Source organism: Chelonia mydas, chromosome 8 (assembly GCF_015237465.2).
Source record: "Chelonia mydas isolate rCheMyd1 chromosome 8, rCheMyd1.pri.v2, whole genome shotgun sequence".
In the NCBI taxonomy this organism is placed as follows: Eukaryota; Metazoa; Chordata; order Testudines; family Cheloniidae; genus Chelonia; species Chelonia mydas.
In genome coordinates this window covers 9,505,215-9,529,341 of record NC_057854.1, presented here as the reverse complement: position 1 = coordinate 9,529,341, position 24,127 = coordinate 9,505,215, and the positions used below count along the sequence as shown (strand labels likewise).

Here is a 24,127-nt window from a genome sequence, read left to right as displayed (position 1 = left end):
AACAGCTCCCAAATATTCTCAAGGGGAGTGGCAGGATTCTAAATACTTTTGAAAAATCTGGCCACAAAAAAGTAAGGAACAGATTTTTAAAGGTATTTAGAGGCATCCACAGAAGCAGATAGGTGCCTAATTGGATTTTCAAGAGTTCCCAGGCATTTTTAGGTACCCAAACACCTTTACAAATCTAACCTTAATTAACCCTTAGGAAACCTCTCTGCCTCTAGAGCAGAGCATGAGACAGGGAGCCATGCACTCCCAATTTCTAATCACAGCTCTGACACCAATCTCATCAGTAGTCTTGGGCAAGTTACAGCACCTGTGTGCCTCAGTTTCCCCCTCTGTACATTGGAGATCATACTTGGGGAGGGGTGTCTTAGAAGCGTGTTTCAATTAGTGTTTGTAAAGCATTTTGAAGATGAGAGGTGCTAAATAAATAAATAAGCATTGAGTAGCTGCTCTACAGGATACAACCAGAACAGTTCCACCATGTGTCATAGCCCCTCTACTGCCAACAGCTCATGCAGCTCCTCCAACAGAATGAAGCATTACTTGCTCTGGTAGGACCCTGTGCTTTTTGGAGCAGGAGGCTCAGCATTCTAACCTGTTGGTTCCACAGAGATCTCAGTGGCCATAGCTCACAGCATGGTGACAACTGTGAAGTCCTAGTGGCCACAGATTTGTTGCAATGCTGTCTCGGACAAAAAGAACAAACTGGACTTGGTTACTTTTCTTTGCAATCCTGTCCTAGACATGAGCAACACTGTAATGGTGCTTATTTTCACTGTGTGGCTCTCAAGCATGGTTAGTGATGGTCAGTCCAAGACTGGCTAGTACATGAAGGTTCCCCAGCACTTTTCATGAGGAGAAGGCTCACTAAAAGACAAGCTTGTGCCTCTCACTTGGTCAGCTGAATGCCAGCACTGCATTATGCCCTCACATCATGTATCACTGGTTCTGTGACAGAAAGCAATTTGTACTGGGTAACAGATTATATTTGGATCCACTCATCAACCACGGCCAATGAATTAGTTATTTTAACAACTCTGAACATACTATTATGCAAGCTCACCAGAAGAGGAGAGGTTATTTTTAAATATTGATTTCCCTGGGCAGGGATTAGTTCCTGGTAAATTTTATTTAATAGGGAACTGAAAGTGGGGGTTTTAATTTAAATAATCTGCAAATCATCAGCTGAGGCCTGATCATGCAATGAACTCCACACAGGCAGATTCCTGTGCCCATAACATCAGTGGGTCTCCACCTATTGAGATCTGCTTATGGCAGAATCAGAGCTGTAATTGAAGTCAGCTTGGTGGCCCTAGATAAATCAGCTTGCTTACAATATACCTTGACAGAGTTCAGCTTTGTAAGATATGAAGAGGCAGTTCATGTGCCTTAATTACTGAAGCCATCAAATATGAGAAACTAAACCCAGACATGTGATTACTATGCTGTGTGGTCAACTCAGGCTCCTATAACAATTCTGAACACCTAAAGTGGCGAGTTGAGCAGCAATGGGGGTGGAGGGGCATATCTAAGAGTGTGTTACTTGTACTTTTTACCTGTGGATTATTTCAAATCAAGGCAGGCTGTTACAACCACCCCCAGACAGGAAAGTCCCTATAAAGCTTTCACTGACACGTTTCTTTCTAAAAGGGAGACATTTTCTAGCTTAGCCAAAGGAGTCAAGTCAGTTTCTCCACCCTCTTTCCAGACTGGTCACCCCAGGTAGGAAGTTGGTACTTCAACATTTCCAGTAAGTTCAATTTTGTGCAGTCTCTTTTTTGGATGATGCTTTGTTCTAACTTATCCCAGGGGAAGTGAGTATTATTTAGATTTTTTTTTTAAAGTTCTGGTTTATAAATTCTGAAAGAGGCTTACACAAAATGTCACATAAAAGTGAGATCTAGTTTAAAAGCCTGTGTTATTTCACATGAGATAACTAAGGTCTGGACAGCACCAATGAAAGTCTCTCACTGGAATGACAGTGGCTTTGGGCCTGATCTTTTTAAAGGCATTTAGGTGCCTAAAGATAGCGCCCCCCCCCCCCCAACCCAAATCTTCCCCGTGCCACTTCTGAAAATCCCTCTAGGCTCCTATTTGTATCTTTGGACATCTAAATACCTTTTAAAAATCAGGCCCTTTGGGCATGATCCTGGAAACGTGACTACATGTCCTACCCAAGTCGGTGAATACTACTACCGACTCCCATGAAACTAGCTATAGCCAAGTGTCCGTAGGGTCACGCCCCTAATGACTTGCTACACGGTAGCCAGCTCTTTTGGGATATAGGCTATAAAGTTGTAGAAAGAGACTTAAATACATGGAAGCAACAGTGTCAATGGAGACTTACCAGAAAGAGAAGGTGGAGACAGGTGTAATGTCAGAATGCAAGCCCATTATTGGGAAGGAACGGGGCAGACAATTCCCTGTGCTTGTTCTTCTCAGAATTGCCAGTTAGCAACACAGTCACACCTACAAAACAAAAAAAAACAAAAACACCAGTAAATAATGCTAGAAAATAGCCACTAGCTGCCAGCCATCTTCTGAAGCCTTTAAGCTTTCAAACTTACTAGCTTCCTTTTGCCTGCTCCCCAGGGGAAAAAGCACAAAACAAACAATTGCTGAGCTTTAAGTGTTAAAGGGACACGGTCAAATCTAGCTCATTTAAAGAAGAGGTTTGAGGCCCTAGACCTGTTCTTAAGTCTATTGGCCAGTTTCTGTCTTTACAAGATGATCTTTCCATTTTTCCCCCTCCCTCTGCTGCTGTGTAAAGATCCTCGGAAACTGACTAGACACAAACTGGGTGCTATCAAATATACAAATTAAACTGAAGAAACAGCTCTTCTCTAATGTTCTTCGTTTAGGGAAACCTTAGCTGTTAGTTACAAGTTTAAAAATTCATAGTTTGTATTGGGTAGACCGTGTCCCTTCTTAAAAAATGAATTAACAGTTCTTTTAAACCACTTCCTACCTTTGATTTCCATCTTCTGCATTCCTTCCACTTCTCCCAACCCAGTCCTAGCTGTATTTAGCAGCCTCTTAGATATACAAAGCTGTCTTTTAAATTGATGTCTTGCAACCAAATTCTGTTCTGAGATAAGCATGCTAGACTCTTACTGAGGTCAATGGGAGCCCATCCTGCCTATCTAAGCACAGAATGTGACCTTTAACACTCTCACAACTTTCTACAAGTCTGATGATCGCACTACAATTGTCTTTACTCTCTTTTAGTCCACAGCAGTTCCTATTTACAAGTGTGGAATCTTGGTTTTAGCTACAGCACATTTCCTTCCATAATCACTCTCATCATGACAAATTTAAGTAAATTAGCACATAATTAACACCTTCTATGAAGAATTTGTTCACCCAACAGAGGGATCATTTAAAAATGAGCTTTAGGTGTGAATGCACCTTTCAACTTGCTCCTTTTCTTAGTGCCCAAAAGACACCAAAAAAGTGATTGAGGGAAATCTAAAGGTTACATGTATTTTATATTGCTGTACATCTGTAGAAATCTATGGACACTATATTAGTAGGACAAGCTATAAAAGTGTTGCTAACATATAAATAAAAGAGAGATAGCACTCTGATCTCTGGCAGGGAAGGATACAATCCACCCAGGTTAGGGTAACACATTGTTAGGGTTGTGAGCCCCCCCATATCCATCTGTCACATTGTCAATTCCCGATTTGGTGGAGAGTTGCCTAGGCTGACCTATCTGTACCCCTATCCTACCTAAAGCTCTGATCCTGCAAATGCTTCCATGGTTAATTTTACTACCATGAGTAATCCCATTGGTTTTGATGGGATAACTCATAATAGTAAAGTTAAGCATATGTGTATTTACAGGATTGGGCCTAAATGGTTAAGAATTGACCATATGCACTCATGCAGACAGCCGACTTACACACCCTTGCAGAGCTAAATGCAGAATCAAGGATTTGTGTGTGCTAATTCAGTATTTCTCAACCTTTTTGATACCAGGGACTGGCTTGCTACCTTCCTAAATAGTGTCAGGGAGATCTCAGGGACCGGCACTGGTCCATGGACCAGTTGTTGAGAAACACTGAGCTAATGGGTAGCTATTTAAACCAACCCTATATTTTGTATTGCATAGTTCTGGCTTATGGCCCTGGGCACCTTTAAATCAGCATTGGTTCTACAGTGATATCATTCAATAAATTGCAGTCAATTAAATGAACAGAGGTGTAAGTTTTCTAAATTGTGCTGTTTCACAAGGCCGTAAACACCAAAGAAAATCTTTGTGTTTAGTTGTTCTTCACTCTGTAGTCACTCAGGCAGACCACTAAGGAAGGGAAGCTGTGTTTCTATATAGGAGCTTGCAATCTCAGTTCCTTTTAGCTGAACACAACTATTATAAAGAATTGGCCGCTCCTGGACTCTGGCAGGTTAGTGACACAGCTAAATAACACAGAACATTTAATTGAGAAAGCAACAATAGATGGTGTGGCAATTCTTTTAAAGTGGGCAGTCTTTTCTAGTGGGCTAAGCAAGGAAGTTCTAACTTCCTAACTAAGCAAGTCAAGTTCTAAGTCAGCTTCTCAAGCTGGCTTGCTAGGTGCCCTTGAGTATATCACTTAACTTCAATGGCCTTATCAACAGGATTTTCAGACTCTCGCCACCATTGCAGATCAGCTGGGACTCATTATGGTCAAAGAACTTGTGTTGACCAGATGCAGGTATTTTTACTGCTGTGTGATTTCAAATGCCCTCTGAGTAGGGTTAAACCAGTGGTACTCAGGCTTTCCAGACTACTGTACCCCTTTCAGGAGTCTGATTTGTCTTGCATACCCGCAAGTTTCACCTCACTTAAACTACTTGCTTACCGACTGAGACATAAAAATACAAAAGTGTCACAGCACACTATTACTGAACAATTGCTTGCTTTCTCATTTTTACCATATAATTATAAAATAAATCAACTGGAATATAAATAGTGTACTTGTCAGTATACAGTATATAGAACAGTATAAACAAGTCATTGCCTGTATGAAATTTTAGTTTGTACTGACTTTGCTAGTGCTTTTTATGTAGCCTGTTTCAAAAGTAAGTAAATATCTAGAGGAGTTGATGTGCTGCCTGGAAGTCCTCAAGACCTCCGGGTCCCCTCAGGGGTACACCATATGCCCCTGGTTGAGAACCACTGGGTTGGACAGTATAATAAAAATGCCTTCTGGAGAGCTGATGTGGGGAGAACTGAGGAAAGGGAATAATAAGGTGTCCAAAACTGCTGGTGCAGACAATGTCACAGATCCTCCCTGCTGAAAAATGAGATAATGAAACCTACTTGTCTACCTCACGCAGCTGTTGTAACTAAGGCTTGCTGTGCTTTGCAGAGTTTGCAAATAACTCCCTTTACAGCTCAGCTGGATAGAAGCCTACCCACAGTGTGAGGAGCTGCCCCAGTGCCCATCATTGTGTGTGTGTAGCTGTGTATATTTTAGCACTGCGGTGTGTTTAACAACAGGCACTTGGGCACGCTGAGTTTTCAGCGGTGAAGAGGGAAGGACACTGCATGCTAGGGAGGTGCTGCAACAAAGGAGGGCTGTGACTAGATTGGCAGAACTGAAATCTGAGCACTTGGAATACTACTGCTTCTGGTATCTCTTTCAGAATTAGAGTCCCCCAGCTTGTTCCTGGGGGGGGGGGTCTGCATAAAGCGGCTGCTCAGCTAGACAAGGGAAATGATTCATTTATCTCTCCCTACCCCAGTGCAGCAGTGCTAGATATTTACAAGCCTCCTATCGCCTTGGTATCCACGCTCTGCCTGCTGGCCTGTGTCAGAACCCTAAGGCTCGTCCTACCACCCCATCCTCAAAGCCCCCTGGAGGAAAATGCCAATCACAGCCCATCATCACTGGTCCTTATTCAGCTGGAAGAAACAGTGCTGTTTTACACACATGCAAGAGGCTAGAGCAAGCCGCAGGACTGGGCAGCTTAGTGCAGAGCCTGTGAAGTATTCCAGGTCATTACAAAAAGAAAAGGAGGACTTGTGTCACCTTAGAGACTAACCAATTTATTTGAGCATAAGCTTTGTGAGCTACAGCGATGAAGTGAGCTGTAGCTCACGAAAGCTTATGCTCAAATAAATTTGTTAGTCTCTAAGGTGACACAAGTCCTCCTTTTCTTTTTGTAATGACTTGGAATACTAACAAATTTATTTGAGTATAAGCTTTCGTGAGCTACAGCTCACTTCATCGCTGTAGCTCACAAAGCTTATGCTCAAATAAATTGGTTAGTCTCTAAGGTGACACAAGTCCTCCTTTTCTTTTTGCGGATACAGACTAACACGGCTGCTACTCTGAAACAAGTCATTACAGTTCTCCTTTCTCCAAAAATCGTACTGAGATGGAAAAAAAAAACCCCCAAGCAAGTGGCTATGTAGATGTATTAACCTGTTTTTGTACTATATGGTGTAGCTCACTGATCAGCAGACCGCAAAGGCACATGGCCACTTGCAAAACAGCATCTGAAAAAACTGGGCTTATTCCATTAAACCTAACAGAACTGCAAATGATAGTGTTAGGCTGGGGACTCTTATTTTGATATGCTTGCATAGATAGGTGGACAAGGGAGTACATCAGATGTCATTATCTGGCAGCAGATAAAAGTACTTGGTCTTATAATACTAAGCAGAGTGCTACTATGATTACAGTCCGTGTCAGGGAATGACTATCCCTTCCCCAAAATATTGGTTAAAGCCCAGGTGACAACTTCTGCAGGTAAGTATTTTTCCCCCTGTCATTTTTATTTCAGATCTCTGACTAGCAGCACTGTCTGATCTGTACTTAAAAAGAAAAAAAGTGATGCACTGAATAACATTGCTCAGTCAAATGCACAGTGTTTGTACTGTAGTTTGCTTGTTCATCTGGAAAACATTGAGGAAAAACAAGTCTTTTGATGTGAACTCAGAATTACTTGTAAGGAAAATGTACTTGATCTAAAATGTAAAGTTTTATATTCATATTATGTTACAAGAGAAGGTTTAGGGTAGACCTTACTAAATACTTATGTACAGTATTGAGACAGTTCTCTAGAACTTTGGGTTGGTTTTTTGTGTGTGTGTGTGTGTAAATGGATAGTAGATAAAATGGGTCTGTAAAATACTTCAGTAAAAATTGCTGAATTCTTGGGTTTTAAACTGTTTGTTGCACTGGTGAACAAGAAAATAGTTTGGACATGATCCAGAAATTAGTTTCACATTCCAAGAATGTGCGAAAGGGAAAAGTTATGGACTTTATGAGAAAATTCCTGTTCGTTTATGGTTAATTTACAACTACACTGATAAACAGCACTAGGAAATGGAAGCTTTACCTCTTGTTTAAAACAGGAGAGATGTCTTAAGAATATGATCTCTTCCCCAGGGGAATTTATGACCTCATGGAACTCTTCTTTGGGCTCTCCTGGGAAAGGAATACAATTTACTGTGCTTGTGTGTGTATATATATATAGAGAGAGAGAGAGAGAAGCAAAACAGCTGATCTCTGTTGGACAAGACTGCAATTTTTTCCAGTACATGTAACTTGTGTAGATTTATAGTTCTTTATTTAATAATAGCTTTTACAATTCAGCAACTTGCTTGGTCCACTTTTATGAAACTTGACTCTTCTTTATAACTGGTAAGAGGTATAGTTTAGACATCTGCAATTTACAGATGTAATACAATCAAGCCCTTTCCTTCTAAGTTCGTTTGCCCTACTGTATCTTATAGCAGTGCTTTATCTAGCTATATATTCTGCCTTAATCAGTACTGTCTGTGTGCTATCTGGCAAGACAAACATAATTCACTACAGCCATGCTTTCAATTAGCATTCACTCACAGCAACTTCAGCATTGATGCTCACTCACAAATCTCAGCAGATTACTTCAACAAGGTGAACTGCTATTACATGCAAAAGGCTGAAATACACACTTCCCTTCACTAGGCTTCCTATTTACACACCTAATCTGAATTGGTCAGAAAATTTGAGCTCAGAAGTTTTGATCTTTGGTCTCCAATAAGGCATTATACAAAGTATGGAAAACTCAATTTAGTGACCTTAAAATGAGGAATATAGCTATAGTCCTATAATGACAATTCTGAGAAGTTAAGTTTTTAAAAAAATAAAACAAAAGAATTAATCTACTATAGTTAACAAAATTCTAGTAATCTGATACAGACCCCAGTTCATGCTTCACTAGCAGTGTAGTGAACTGATGAATTCCATAGCAAAAATACTGAATTCTGTGCTATACAGAAAAAATGCTAGATTCCGGGGTGCAGAATTATATAGACCACAGTTCCTTGATTGAGCTGACTGTGGCAGTTCACACCTTCTTAGAGCTATCACTTCAGGATGCCTGCAGATTCAGGCAGGCGGCACCCTCAGGTCATGCTTGGTTCATGTTTTCAAGGTGATCATTGCAACTCCATTACTTTGTGACAGAACTTAACGTGCTGTTCCAGAGAAGACACCCGTGGTGACCAACGAGCTAAGGTTGAATGGGGGAGTAGAACTCCATATGATGATCAGAAATGTATTGTTCATATAGCTCTAGAATGGCTTAAAATAGAAACTTCAGACATGGGTTATTGATTTATTAATATTTAATAATCAATCTAAAGAGTATGATGCTCATGCATCTGAGTGACTGCTCTCTACTACACAATACTTACAACTCAAATTGTAACATACAATTTATGTTATTTGTATTGTCTTCCTAAAGGAATAATCCACATCAAGACAGCCCCTTTCCATCGAGGTAGGGATTCCATTCTACCCAGGAACCTACCCAAGAAAGTTTTTGTGGCCTATCATCTAATTTTTACCAGCCACCAACCCAAAGCCCACTGTCACCTACAAAAAGCCAGGACAATCACGAAACCTCCCCTATGAGTGTCAGTAATCTCCCATCCATGTCCTCGGTGTACCAACCAAGCATGTTTAACTACGAGCGTCCAAAACATTTTATCCAGTCTCAGAATACGTGTCAAGGGAAACTGCAGCCTCCGGGACCCAAGACATCTGCATTGTCAAGCAGTCAAACCAAACAGTCATCAATTCTAATCCAGCCTCGTAACTCTAGCGAGCAGAAGTTTTCTTCGTCTTCATCGCTGAGCTCCCCAATCTTTCTCTCCTCGTCTTCCCATAGCTCCCATAAGGAATCTGCATTTCCCATCACACCTGCATCTGCACAGTCTCCTGCTACCTCCTCATCTGGGCAAAAGCTTTCATCCATGCATAACCAGTCCCCTGCAGCATTCCTCTGCTCAGTGTTGCCCTCACAGTCTGATTATAGTAGCCAAGCTCCTTCTACTGTGGAATCTAAGTAAGTATGTACAGGCTTCTAACTTTCCCCTGCTTTGAATTAGTTGTGTGTGGGTTTTGTGCTGCTCCAGGTTTTGACCATGTCCATATATTGGGTGAAATCCTGGTTCCAAGGAAGCCAATGACTAAACTCCCATTGGCTTCCATCCCTCCTGATCCTACTTGCTTTACTCACGCAGGCATGGGCCCATGGTGTCTGGGTGGGAGAAGTATTTGTAAATTAGAAACTAAACTGCAAATTCTTTACATACCCCTCCACTGTGCATTCATTTGTTAGCACGAGAGCAAATCTACACTTAAAATGCTGCATCACCGTAGCGCTTTAATGAATATGCTCTAAGCTGATGGGAGAGAGCTCTCCCGTCTGTAGTTAATTCACCGCCCTGAGAAGCGGTAGCTGTCAGCACTGTCTACATGGGGGGCTGTTAGAACTATGTCGCTCGGGGGTGTGGATTTTTCACACCCCCGAGCGACCTAGTTATACAGATATAGGTCTAATGTAGACCAGACCTGACATGAGCAGTCTACTTTGTCATTATGGTGGAAACTAATCCCATAAGGGCAGCCAAAGCAAGGGTTGGGCACTCATCTTAAATTGCCTACATTAAATTATTCTCTGATTTCATTCAATTTCAGAAAACAGGAATTCTGTGCGAAAAGAGTGCTCCTTGTGAGAGAGCTCCCATGCAGTAACTATAATGTTTCATAGCAGAATACAAAGGTATCCCCCGAGTCCCTCTCACTTTATGTATCCAGAGGTTGAGAAACTGACCCATGGTAACACTTTTCAGGAATCCCATTTCAATGATTCTGAGGTGTAAGTGACTTGAGAGCTTCTCAAAGTTCTATCCCTTGAAACCAAGGACCAGCGTCTCCTCCCTGATGTGTCTCTCACAGATTCAGTGCCATGCTGAGGCAAGACACTCAGTGACCTCACTGGGAGCTCATATGACAAGCAAGGGAAGAATGTGCCCTAGCAACTGCATTGAGGATAATGGAGGGAAGTGTGTTTTGTTTGCTATTTTGGGCATAAAGCTGGATTAAATGCTCGTATTCATGAAAACTAAAGCTACCAGCTTCCTTGAACCACAACTGTGGTGTGATTGATAAAGTGCAGGTATTATTAATTCGGTTAGGTATAATTCTAACTAGCCCCATACTTCTCCAGAACTACACTGTTCTGTAGTAGTGTGTGAGATAATTAGATACGTGCCTGTGACAACCACAATTATACAACCGAATACTTTGCAGCTCTACTATGTCATCTGTCTGTGGATATCTAAATGCTTTACAAATACTAAGTAAATTCAGTACTCCATGAGACAGGGAAGCGTTATTATCCCAGTAATTTTACAGATGTGTAAACTGAGGAACACTGAGGCTGGGTAACTTGCCACGGTCATGCAGCTATTTCAAAATAGTCAAGTATCAGGAAGAGATATGTAAAATCCAGGTTCCACTTCCCCTGCTCTGACCACTAGGAAGTACTCAGTGGGGGAAGAAGAGCATTTGGAATGGTGTGCACTGAAAATAAGCTGTTAGGACTCTTGGTCGTTATGGAAAAAACATAATATGAAGGAAATGTAGGGGCATGATGGGGTCCAAATACCCATGTTAGAATATACACGGTCCTGCTACACACTTATACTGCTGCTCCGGTTGTATTCTGTCCGCTTCTACAACTAAAGCACCACCAGCGAGCTCACAAAATTATTCCAAGGGACGCTACCCTATTCCTAGGTTTCAGAGTAGCAGCCGTGTTAGTCTGTATCCGCAAAAAGAACAGGAGTACTTGTGGCACCTTAGAGACGAACAAATTTCATGAGCTATACAAAAGCTGATGCTCAAATAAATTTGTTCGTCTCTAAGGTGCCACAAGTACTCCTGTTCTTTTTACCCTATTCCTATGCACTACCCAAGCCTTCTAGCAAGAAATGACCAGAAAAGGACATTGCCTATGTAAATCATCTCAGCCTTTGCCAATAGCCTGATCCTGCAATCCTCACTCATGGGGCATCCTTACCCAGAGGAGGTTAGTATTCTCCACCTCAGTGAAGTTTGCAGGATATGCCCCCGAAAGGGACAGAGACTGCTCTGCATAGGCTTGGGTACTATATCCCAGAACCCTAACGTTTTACCCCAGTAATTCCCTGGGTAGTGAGAACTCAAACGAAAGGCACAACCACATCTCTGCGTGTGTATTCACTTGTTAATCTGATTGTCTCTCGAAGGATCGCTAGATGCAGATTTTTTCCCCCCAAAACACTTGTCCAGCTGTGGATTTACCCTACAGAAAGAGTTGTGGTAAAAATGCACCAAGACAACATCCACCATTAGAACTAGGTGGAATATAACCATATAGTCCTTCCCAAACTTGGCCATAACTGACACCATCTCTGAGCCCTCTTACACAACCCAGACTATGGCTGGGTATCAAACTATAGCCTAGGAAAAGAATGGCCCAAGTTCCTTCTAAGGAAGGAAGATGTGATGAGTGGAGGGAAGATATCTCGCTTGTGTGAATTTTTTTCTCTCCTCTACCTTTGGAAATATACAAAGTTAGGTTTTTAACCCTTTCTTGGGTGTGATATTTGGGGTTATTTCAGACCCTCTTTCAAAACCCCTGGGAAGGGAACAGAGGGGAACCACATGATGCAAACCTCTGTTTCTTAATGCTTCCTTCAGCTGGAGGTGGGGGTGGCACGGACAAGTAAATCTGCAAAGCCCAAGGATCTATGGGTCACTCTTCTCCCAATCCTTCAACGTCCTGTGTCTCTGGTCCCCAGGGCTGTGGAGTAAAAGCTGCTGAGCAGCCCCTGCAGCTGTTAATCCTGCTCGTCACCACTGACATCCACTCATGGCTGGTGGGCCCCACCGCAAGCAGAGGGGAGTGGTTGCCCTCTCTTCCCTCCCTCCCAAAAAAACCCCTTGGTCCCCTCTACTACTATTTCTGAGCCTCGCAACTCCAGCCCCTTGGGAACTCGCAGCAGGCCCTCTGCCCCACCTGCAGAGAGGGGTAAGCAATGACAGGCGTGCCTCATCCTCCTCCCTGCTACGCTGCGAGCCTGCGTCTACCTTCTTTTTGCTCCCCTTCTGCCCAGGTAGTCGGAGGGAGCTTTGGGGCCCCTGATGGCTTTTAAGGGGCAGGAAGGGGATAAAGGCCTTGCTTACGCTGGCAATACATAAAGGGAAAAGGCCCCCCATCTTTGATATGCCAACAATATACAGGATTGCAGTGAAACCCCTACCTCTGACGATTGGTTCACAAGGGGTGTTAGGAGAATAATTTAGTCTTTGGATTATTCATCCCACACAGTATATTTGGTGACCTGCACCCTGTTCTCTTTGCCCCATGGATCTTGCCTTGTCCGTGTGTATTTCCTGCTGGCTGAAGGCATGCACCCGCATTAATTTTCATGCCACCTGTACTAATCTAGTTCTTCCTGGCAGTGCCAATGGCAAGCTCTTGCCAACTAGTGGTGGGCAATGCTAATTCAACAAGAGAAGTGTTGAGTGGATGGGCGCTCGGGGTGCAGAGGGGCAAAAAGACTTAGATATGTCTGGTAAGATTTCTCCCTGTACAGACCTGCAATGATCAAGGAGATCAGTGATGTACATGCAGGGAGGTCTTCTAGCCCCACTGCACACCTGACAGCCCCAACGAGGCACCTTCTACAAGGTTCAGGTGATAAGGGTGATCTATGCATGTCTGGTACTTGTGTTGTCTACCAGGTGACTTGCCTAGTGCAGGCCCATTTCCCTGAACTCTGTGTCTCAGTAACAATACTTGGCATGTATAATGGTTCACCTGTCCCAAGCACTTTACACACTGATTCATAGCCAATGTTATAGCTACTGGACGGCAAATATAAATTTGAATATTTATATATATTCTCTGCCTAGATTTTATGCAGTCCTAACTCGTAGCTAGTCTAGCTCACAGGAGTGACTTTCTGTCTGTCTCTTGTATAAAGTAGTTACTCAAAGCCAATGTATGCCAAACAAGCTAGCACCAAGCCAACATACAAGACTTCAGATCGAGAGATACAAGGAACGAAAGAAGCCCTCATTCAAGACCTGGAAAGGAAACTGCGAGGCAAAGACAACCTTCTTCACAATGGCAACCAGGTAAGAGAGAACCTCTTAGTGCAAAAACAATGAGGAGTCCTCGTTGTTTTTGCTTATACAGACTAACACGGCTACCACTCTGAAGCCTGTCTTAGTGCAAAGAATCCACTTACTCTGAACTTCATTAGAGGACTTCTGGCAATTCAGAGACTTACATCCAACTGCTTCAATTAATCACATGTTGGTTTGCATCTTTGCTAGCCCCTAGAAAGCAACTGTTTGTAGTAGAGGGGCCAGAACTACTTCAGTCATAACTGCAATGGCTGCAGCCGACCAGAAGCCCCAGCGAATGTTAGCTTTAGAATGTTTATCCTGGTTTCCAGTTGTAGTTTATCAATCTAGTCAGTAATGTTTAATTAGTAACACTGATAAGTAAAAGTGACCAGTTGCCCTCTGATAAGTGGCTGCTGTCTTGTCGCAATCTTCCCTAAAGCTCTTTTTAAGAGGGCATCTAACAACGTCCCACAGTGCTCTGTATTAGCTTACTGAAAAGAAACTGAATCAAAACTACTTTTCTTCAGACAATCAGAACACAAATGTCCGGGTATTATTTCAAAGGGAAACCATTTTCTGTAAAAAAGTCTCTTCATCCCAGGCATACATTAGCCTAAATTCAGGAGGCTCAAAATGCAGCTCTCCTGGGCCATGAAATCCAAATTGTAGAGGGTTTTAAAAAAAAAAAAAAAAAAAAAACCACTCTCCAAGTGCAGTGTCACCAAGAAAGAAGCAGGCAAACCTGTAGTGAGCTGGTTCTAATGTGTTGTGGAAACATTCCTGTTGGTCTGAGAATTGGTAAAAGCTTAGCAGGTAAAGGCTTGATGCTGCTCTCATTGAAGTCAATAGACGTTTTACCATTAACTTCAATGGGAGGGAGAGCAGGCCATACAGATCTATAATATAAATTACAAATCTATTTGGGGAGAGATAGAACCTGAATCTTTGGCCCAATCTGACCTAAGAATGTCCCTTGGCAGAAGTGCGTCTTGCAGCATTTAATCTGGCTGAGTATGAACACTGCACAGCTTGACACCTGCATTACCATTACTGCCTAGCTGCCATAGGCATAGACCTAACTTCTATTTTAATGTGGCTTCTAAACTTGGGGGGAACTATCAAAGTTCAAACCAAATTCTGCTTTTACTTACCCAAGTGCAAATTGGGTGTCAATGCAGCCGCATCAGCCTCTCTGCTTCTACCGTGAAAGAATTTAGTTCTTACCTAGTTAATATTTACTCTTGCTCAAGAGAGAACACGCAGCACTTCACAGGGTGGATGGGTGGGGTTTTTTTGGTTGTGTGTAGGTTTTTAGCACCTACCACACAGTTAGTGCCTGTACACAGCTGGTGGACATGGAAAGGCCTCCTAGTGCTAATGTAAGGGGACCCTGGAAGCTTGTTCTGATCTCCCAGTTAGTGTCATCGGTGTTAATTATTAATCATCCCTGGCCATCCTCCTCTTGAAGGTTCTTTGCAACAACGGGAGGAATGGGAGGCCAGAGATGGCATTTCCAAGACCTTGATGAAAAGACCGTTTAAACATATACGTGTTTGGGTGCTATATAAAATTGAGAGTGAGCTCAGCAGATTCCAAGACATCAGATCCTTTGGTACAGCCACAGGCATGCAGCAGCCACACTTTCCTTTCAACAGCTCCATGAATGTTTGGCATATTAATGTGCCCTAACTTGACTGTGAGTAACCTGAAATTGTAACAAACTCAAGTGATAGTAAATCACCTTTTAACCAGAATTGCTCTCCCACTGCTTTCAGCGGCTAACCTATGAAGAAAGAATGGCTCGCAGGCTGCTTGGACCAGAAAATGCTGCTTCTGTGCTTGTAACGCAAAATGAAGAAAATGTACAGAACTCACAGGTAAATGAAAATGGTCCAAAACTAGTGTCCATTGTCTGTTTAAATTTTCAGTAACTTGTATTGGAATGGGGTAGGGGGAATAGGTCTCTTCATGGAGTACAAAAAAGGAAAAATCAAGATACCTATACTGATAAAAAAAACTTCTGTATAGCATCCACTATCTGAGGATTTCAAAGCACTATAGGAATATTAACTAAAGCCCAGTCAGAGGTATTTAGGTGCTTAACTCCCAATGGGAGGTAGGTGCCTATAGACCTTGGAGAATCTGGGCTTTAACCCTTATATCATTCATCAGGTAGGAATATACAGGAATTCCATCTCTGGGGAGGAACATAACAGCTGTTTCACAGCAACATTGTATGATTGTTTCGGACAGGAGTGATGACTAATACAATAATCAATTTAAATGGCAGGGGGATTCAGGTACCTAGTATGTAACTGCCCGAGTTAGAACTTGGCTAGGACACTGGGATTAACTAGTGTTATGAATAGTGACATGACCACAAGAGGTCAGCATCTGGGTCTTTTTTTTTTTTTTTTTTTAAACATCCTGTCCAAAAGATGCATAATTAATGCTAGCTGCTAGGATGACATTGCATACAAGGTTAATACAAGGAGGAAGAAAACTCAGTACCCATGAAATAAAACAGAAGAGGAAGATAGAAGAATGTGTAAAATACTGGCTACTATAGAAGTTGATCCTGTATTGGGCACTGCAGGTAACTGGGGATGTATAGCTAAGATGCTAAAAAAGCATATCTGATTTTTGGATTTGTCTGCTCCCCCCACAAACAATATCCATTGGCTGCTAATCATACAGAACAGGGCAGTCAGACACTACCTTCGGTATTTCTCTGGTCCAGATTACTGGAAAGGGCTATGGTGTGGCACCAGGGATCTGCATACCCAGGAGAAACCATCCCAGTTTCCAAGGATTGCCTTCTGCTGTATGTTACTAGGGTAACCTGCAATATATCAGCTGAAATATCAGTTTCACCAGAGAAAATTTATGATTAGGAGTCCAATTTGCAAAACGTCTATAGACGTCAATGCAGAGTAGAAACCATAAGCTCAAACGCTGGGGAAGAAATCCTGATAGGTTTGTAATAAAGCTAATTCCCCCACCCAATAGTTGTAGAGAAGAGAGCACCAAAGAAGCATGTTAGTGTTGTTTCCCATAGTCCTGATCAAAAGACCAAGAAAGTGATTGCCATCAATCCTGGCGCAGCTAGTTCTGCAGCAGTCTGGGGCATGCTCTACAAAGAGCAGACAGGAGGTTGAGTCATGACAGCAAATTCGGTGATCTTGCATGCATGGCTTCAAATTGTTCTCAAAATACCCCTAATCGGTGACCCATCCAACCACTAGTATTCGTTTTACTACTTCGGCCAGACTGTAGAAACTGTGGACAAACTGATGCTTTACCGCTGAATCTTAAATGAGCGTGTATTAAGGAGGACACTTGCATTTGTAACCAGTGGGCATGGAGTGTGAAAGTAGGGTTCAGTCCTGCACGGCACTGACCAGCGTAGCCCAATCTAGTAAAACAGTTAAGCACAGGCTTAAAGTTAAGCTGTGAGTAACCCACTAAATTTAATGGTCATGTGCTTGAAGTTAAGCACATACGTAAGCGAACCACTGGATTGGGCTAACAAACTTAGCACTGTGCAAGATCAACGTCTTACTGCTTGACTACTACTGTCATGGGCACTCAAATACCTAAGAGCTTTCTATATTGTCATTCCTATATTTAACTGGCTCCACTGCTAAAATGGTGGAAATTCTCTGACTTGCTGGTATTAAACACCATTGTATCTGTTCCTCAGAACCCTAAAATAAAGAAGTCCTAGTAGGATCCAATCTTGGGTACTTGTACTTTTCTAATAACTTGATGGGGACTTATCCGAAAGCTTAGCTGGTGCTGTGATCTAGCAAGGAAAGTATTTTCCAGCTGAACACGTGTTCATGGGTATTGGTACCATTTGTGAGCAGGCACAACAAAGCGTTCTTGCTAGTACCGTGTCAAAGTGACTTCATTTCTATTCCTGCTTTACTGAAGGACACCGTGTACCTAGCTCCCGTTTCAAATATTCCAGTGCGAATAATCCCCTCTAACAGAGGTTATAGGTTTGCCAAAAGACTTTCAGCCAAAAGAAATGATTGCACTAGTCACCTGTGCAATGTGACGGAAAGCTGTTCTAAACCATTAGTAGCGTTTGTTCCTAGCCAAGGTAGAACTCTGGGATGAAAATGAATAAGCGTATTGACTCATGATGTCCATCTCTTTATATTTTATAATAAAGACTCCAAAAGTGCTTGCAACAATTGGCTTTTGAAAGGCAAACTGCTCTTTATTCAACATGTGTTTTCAGTTCAACCTCTTGGTAAATTCTGCATTGTTAACTTATTTTGATGTTTTGCTTTTCCAAGCAGCAGAATTCAGAAAACACAAGACTACAGGTTCCTACGCCACAAATCAGGTAATCTTTGAATCTATACCCAGATACTTTTGTTACAACATCCCCCTCTCAATGTTTCTATGAGATGTGAGTTCTGATCCAAATTTTGTGTGTGTGTGTGTGAGAGAGAGCGAGAGCGCTATTAAATCAGCTACATTCACTTCCTTTCATAGGCATCAGCATAAAAGTTTAGTTAAACTTCAGTTTGTAGAATAATCAAGGTGACAGTTATTTCAGTTATTGGAGTAACTTCAAAGGTAGGTTGGTAACCCACATACGTCAAGCCAAACTATCGGCTAGGGATTCTAGAAAGTACATCATACACCTCTTCTGTGTAGTGATGTAACGAATAACTGTAGGGTATGGGATATGATGCAAGAATCTTTGGGCCATGCTGCAAATGCTTTGAGACCTAAGGCCAAAGATAGCTGCTCTTTTTTGTGAAGCATGTATGCTGACTGTTCTATTCAACACAGTCTAAGCTAGTCAGATAGCTGGTTGGCTATCATAATTCACCAAATAGAAAATCGGGGGGGGAGAATCCACCCTATTGTTTTGTCTTTGGAGGGATAACAACATTCTTGGGTCTATTAATATAGCCAGCGTCCCTTTTTAAAGGGTTTTGTTTTTTTATTTAAAGGTAACATGTCCGTGATCGTGTGTATACCTTGTTGTAAGGAACTGTAAATGTGCACATTATAGGAGCAGACCATCCTCAAGAGGGGAGAGGAATGAGCAGGGCTCAATCCAGGAGAAGTTTTTTCAACCACGTTTTGTGCAAGTGCCTGAAGACAAAATAACTGTTGAAGAGGGACGATTTTGCAGGATTGACTTCAAAGTAAGACCGATGTTCATACAATCAAAACTGTAATTTGTCTGTTGGTAATTACTATATGCAATACATACAGGTGTCACTGCATCTCAGAGACCTCAATCCTTATGAACTGGGGTGCTACCTGTCTAATATTACTGGCTCTGCAAGTAATATATCCATTCCAAAGAGCTTTACAAATTCTAGTAATGAGAGAAGTTTTGCAATCTTCACATTAGCCCTGGAAAAACCTGAAATTTGACTGAGTGTAGCCATATCTTCACTCTCAACTAGGATTTATGAGGTAGTGGCTAAAGCTGAGTATGCTCTATAAATATATGAACTGCTATCCTGCAAGAGGACTTTTTAAATGCTACTGCCACAAATTAGGGCCCTAATTCAGGAAGGCATGTAAGCAGGTGCTTAAATGCTTTGCTGAATAGGGGCCCTAATTGACTCAGTGGGATGTAACCAGGTGCTTAATTGTGCCACAAATACGAATAGACTCCTGAATTGGGGCCTAGCTGCCTGCCACTTAAGAGCATTTAAAAAGTCCTCTTTGAAGCTCGAAATGTCATCTTGATTGAGCATAGAAGGCATCTGCTCATAGAAAAAGCTATTTTTGAAAAAAAAAAAAAGTTGAAACATTTTATTAATACATTTAAAGTGAAATGTGCATAACAATTATACTTCCACAAAGTTCTTCTAACAACTCTATTACTTTATGGTAAGAAAGTTAGCTCTTGTGTTGTGTTGTAGGCCATATTTAATGCAAATGTTTTGTGTGCTGATCCTATCTTGTTTTTTCTGATTCTGTAAATGTAAAACTAGAAGAGGCATCAAGTAGAGGAATTTGAAGTAACTTTCTCCCAAGTTTGGCATGACCTCTGACACCTCAGTATGAAAGGCTGTTCTTAATCTCTAACTATCTTGGAGATTAAGTAGTTGCAGTTGAGTATATTCCATTACTATAGCATTGTACTTAATGATGATAAAACTGGTTCAAAATGTGGCCTTATTGAGGACCTTCTTAGAGACTTCTGAGATAAAATGGTAGGCTTGCCCCTGTGAATGCACACCCACAACGAACCGCACTGACTGAAATGGGACTTCACATGTCATCAGGAACAACACAGGTTTCTATGAGCAGACTCCATTGTCTCATAACTAAAGTTCATGTCTCCAAATCCACCAGACTACTCCATAAGCTTCATAATTTACAAAGAAAACCAGTCCTGGCTGGAACTTCCAAGGGTAGAATCCTGGCTTGGTCCTCTAAGCTAATAAAACTTTCTGTAGTGGAGGGACATAGATGGCTTTAGATTTAAACATGAACAACTACAGTACCATAATGGTTTAAGATTGTATTTGTTCATGATTGTGGGTTTTTGTTTTTTTTCCTGCTTCACAGGTCAGCGGGCTACCAGCTCCAGATCTGGTATGGTATTTAAATGGAAGGTTGGTCCACCCAGATGACTTTCATAAAATGATAGTGTCTGAAAAGGGCTTCTACTCACTCATTTTTGAAGTGGTCAGAGGCTCTGATGCAGGGACATACGAATGTGTAGCCTCCAATCGTGCTGGAGAAGCCTCCTTTACAGTACAACTGGATGTAACTGGTAAGATATATGGCTGTTATGGCTACCTGGAAATCTTTATTCTCCAACTGTGTGTGCCCAAAAGTCTACTAATGCCTTTCTTCATGTACCTGAAAGACCTTTACAAACTTATCGGGATGTCTGCTTTTAGCTTTGAAAACTTCTACTTCATGATGTCCAGGTTTAAGAACTACAGTGGAAAAACTCTTCGTACCAAATGTGGGGCTTAGAAAAAAAAATCAACTTGGGATGGAATTTTTCCAAAGTTCTCAGCATTGATTCAGAGCTAGGCCAATGTTAAAACTCCCATTGACTTCAATGGGAGCAGAGTTAAGCCAGTGCTGAGAACTCTCGAAAATTCCTCCTTGGCTGTTTATTTCATCAGTTTCATATCTGGAAACTGCAAAAAAAAATTTTTTACACAAAAATACAGAGATATGATCATCATCCATACCACACTCATTTTCCAAAGTTATTTATAAACTAATAACGTTTGAACATGTTGAAGGAAGAGATTAATTTTTCAGAAGATATCTTTACCTCTAAGACAAATGTGCATTCCAGGCAAGACAAGTGGTGAAATTCTAGCCCTGCTAAAGCAATGGCAAAGTTCTCATTGGGTGAAATCCTAGCCCCATTGAAATCAAAGACGATTTGGGCTCACTTAAGTCCCAATCATGAAAAATCTTATTCACATAAGTAGTCTTCACCCCATGCAAAAAGTCTCACTGAGCGCTGATCTGTGGCCTTATTTATGTCCGCATGGATTACTGCTTTCTTCATTTGTGTGGGGTTGAGTGCTTTTAAAGCAATTTTGTCTCTGATTCCACCTACATTGTGTCTTCCAATCACACCTTAATATTTTTCCATTCAACTTATGCTCAACAAATATTGAACACAGTTTGGTTCCATTGCATAACCTTCTTCTTACTTTCTTGCATATAAGTAGGGAAAAAAAAGAGCTGAGTTGAAACCCACTTAACTTACTACATTCCCTTGCTGGGCAAAATTTTCTTATTTAAACACCATTCTTCAAACACATGATCCAATATCCTCCTCTAACATCACAAACTGTTGGATAAGTAGTATATAGCCACAGTTCCAACAAACCAGAAGGAAGCAACTTTGTTAGGAAACTTAAGAACTTTGCTTACAAATTCTTTCCCAGCGCAGATGTTGCTGGCATGATTCGAGCTACAGCATGCACAGGGCCTTCATTTGCTTTCAGGACCGTATTCACAGCTGGTGAAAGCTGGTACAATTCCCTTGCCTATGTGCCTCCCATGGAGTTAAATCATCTGTGCATTTTGCTCTCAATCTGGACTACCTGGTGACTACTGCTTGGGCCCTTAGGTTAGGGGAAGGAGACTTTGGGAGATGGAGATTAAACTCGAACAACGCTTGCAGCAGTATATTTTCATGCAATCTACTACAACCTTCTCTCTTATAACTTAGCAAAAGAACATCAGAAAGCTCCAAGTTTTATCTTCAAACCACAAAGCAAAAGAGTTTATGAAGGGGATTCAGCCAGACTGGAATGTCAGATTTCTGCCATCCCTACACCACGGATTTACTGGAAAAGAAACAATGAAATGCTACAATATAATACAGACCGAATAAGGTATGTAACTAAAACTGGCCAATGGTGTAGTAGAAAAAATAGCCAATATATGAAACACAAATAATCCAGTCTCTAAAGATGCAGCATTTGCATTTACCAGCTGCATGTGTCCGTAGCTCGTGAACAACAAACATGGTGAACGGGTTGGCTGGGAGTCAGTCCCACTATGGTGAAGATATTCCACTTGAATGGAGGGAAAGAGAGCTCCCTCTGACCTCTTACTTTATAAATACACACACCCAAAATGCACAACTTGCTCACTAGCAAGCACAGATTTAAGACTGAAATATTTTAATGTGTTTGGCTGTTCTCTGTTTGTACAGCACCCACAAAGGAGCCCTGATCCTGACTTGGGGCCTGTAGGTGCTACCATAATACAAATAATTAACTAATCAAAGAATAGCAATAACACTTGTCGAGAGTATAATCCAGTGCACCATTTTTAAAAAAAATTTTTGCATCACTTTTGATCTCTAGTCTCCTGCAAAAATTGTTTATTGCTCTTTAGGGTCTTCCACCATGAAAGACATCCCTTAAGTCAACTTATTTCTTTGCCCCTCATGCACTTTTAATTTTTCAGTTTGTTCTATGATAATCCTGGAAAGATTTGCCTCCTAATCCATAACGTAAATAAGAAAGATGCCGGTTGGTACACAGTATCTGCAGTCAATGAGGCAGGAGTGGTCACATGCCACTGCAGACTGGATGTTGCAAGTAAGTACTGTATATAAATGTCAAACTAGAATTTATATTATGAGCTAATATGATGGGTAGGAATTCTTCCCCTTCATTCAGAACCAGATCTGAGCACAGATCCAATCAAGTTGTAAATACTAGATGGACATGTGTTCCCAAAGATACTAGCAGACACACAATACCCCATAAATAATGACTCAAAGCAGCCAAAGAAACTTCCCCCATTAAAAGAGCACCCAAATATACTGGGGATGGTACTTCACAAATTGCAAATATTCTGTCACCACCACTCTCTGTGCATTTTTATTTTTAACTATCCCCAATTCCCTTGGTATCAAGGGGGGTGGAGTGGGGAGACTATGATCCCCTCCAACTTCCCCATCGGTCTTCAGTGTCTGAGAGCTGGGACTTGCAGTTGCAGGTGAGCTCTCCCTCAAGGGCCTATTCAATTGTGCAAAGGACAACAGTTAACAACTGACCTGGCATGCTGCAGCTCCTTCTCTTTTGGGACTTTAACAATCTACAGTAGCCGAATGAGGCATCTCTTGGTCTCTTTCAGCTCATACATACAAGCCAGTTCCAATCCCCAAGCAGTTGAAGGTTCGACCAACTTTTAGCAAATACCTGGCATTCAATAGTAAAGGACTGGATGCGAAACCAGCTTTCTCACCAGAAGGAGAGTTTGAACGGCTGGCTGCTCAGTCTGGACTGTATGAAAGTGATGAACTTTAACGTGAAAAGAGGAGGAAAACGCACTTATGTAACAGACCCATATCATAACTCCAGATATATGCAGTTAAGTGGCGGTTGCTCTAACTAGCAAACATACCTACATATTTTATTTATAATTTGACTCGTGCACATTTCCTGCTGTTCTGATTTACCAAGGTAGTACTCTATTTGTATGGATTGGTGAATATAGCAGATAATGCTCAGATGTTGTATTTTAACTGTAAAGCCTAAGAAACCAGGGCAGTTGGTGATGATGAAAGTGTAGGTTTAACTACATCTATGCTCAGTTACGAGGAAAAGCGTGTTTATTTGTACTGCTTTCTTAATATCACCACTCTCAGTAACACAACAACTTTGTGCTGCCTGAATACTAAAACCAAATAGATTTGAATGTTTTTATGTGGGTTTATGTCAAATGCAAATAAAGTACTAAATATAAAATACAGCTTGTGACTATTCTGCTTTATTAAAACCAGGAATTTTAGAAGTTCAGTATCAAACAGCTGGTAAGCTTGCAAGGATGGAATTTTTATTCTTTATCCCCACAACACGGTAGCTTCTTTTGGCAATACAAACTTTCTAGTTACCTGCCTTCTGACAGTGCTTTGTAAATAAAGCTGCAAGCACAGTATTTGTGAACATTTGTTCAAGTAAAAAGCCTTCAGTATTCACATCCCTTCAAATTTGTTTTCATTGAACGTTCACAAGTGACCTAGTTGCAAAAATGATTGTGGAAAGTGGCAGTCTCACAGATTTGTGTACCTATTAACCAAAGGTTAGAATTTTAATGTAAAGTATTTGGGGGCCATCTCAAAACCTGCTTTCGCTCTGCCTATTTGAGTTTCAATCATCCAATAAAGCAGCAGAAACAATATACCA

The 24,127-nt window shown here is 41.4% G+C and overlaps 1 protein-coding gene and 1 long non-coding RNA gene across 21 annotated transcripts in view; one reads left to right on the top strand and one right to left on the bottom strand.

Annotated features, from left to right (window-relative positions):
• The window catches only part of LOC122466856, a 108,490-nt gene extending 105,156 nt beyond the window's left edge, over nt 1–3,334 (bottom strand). The window contains exons 1-2 of the long non-coding RNA XR_006292750.1: nt 2,975–3,334; nt 2,354–2,475 (exon numbers count right to left, since the gene is read on the bottom strand). This is a non-coding gene — a long non-coding RNA (uncharacterized LOC122466856). The remainder of the gene's footprint in view (nt 1–2,353; nt 2,476–2,974) is intronic.
• On the top strand, nt 1,356–23,693 carry MYOT (myotilin). Of its 20 annotated transcripts, none has more exons than XM_043553047.1 (10): nt 1,356–1,756; nt 9,157–9,333; nt 13,307–13,460; nt 15,230–15,331; nt 17,762–17,811; nt 18,493–18,628; nt 20,013–20,220; nt 21,655–21,820; nt 22,401–22,534; nt 23,076–23,693. In XM_043553047.1, exons 2-10 carry the CDS (start codon nt 9,242–9,244, stop codon nt 23,246–23,248), a joined length of 1,215 nt encoding a protein of 404 aa, XP_043408982.1. In that variant the 5' UTR covers nt 1,356–1,756; nt 9,157–9,241; the 3' UTR covers nt 23,249–23,693. The 20 variants fall into 20 exon arrangements, with proteins under 20 accessions (XP_043408982.1, XP_043408979.1, XP_043408984.1 ...); XM_043553044.1 differs by having other exon boundaries at nt 8,731–9,333; XM_043553049.1 differs by having other exon boundaries at nt 1,391–1,728.
• The last annotated feature ends 434 nt before the right edge of the window (nt 23,694–24,127 follow it).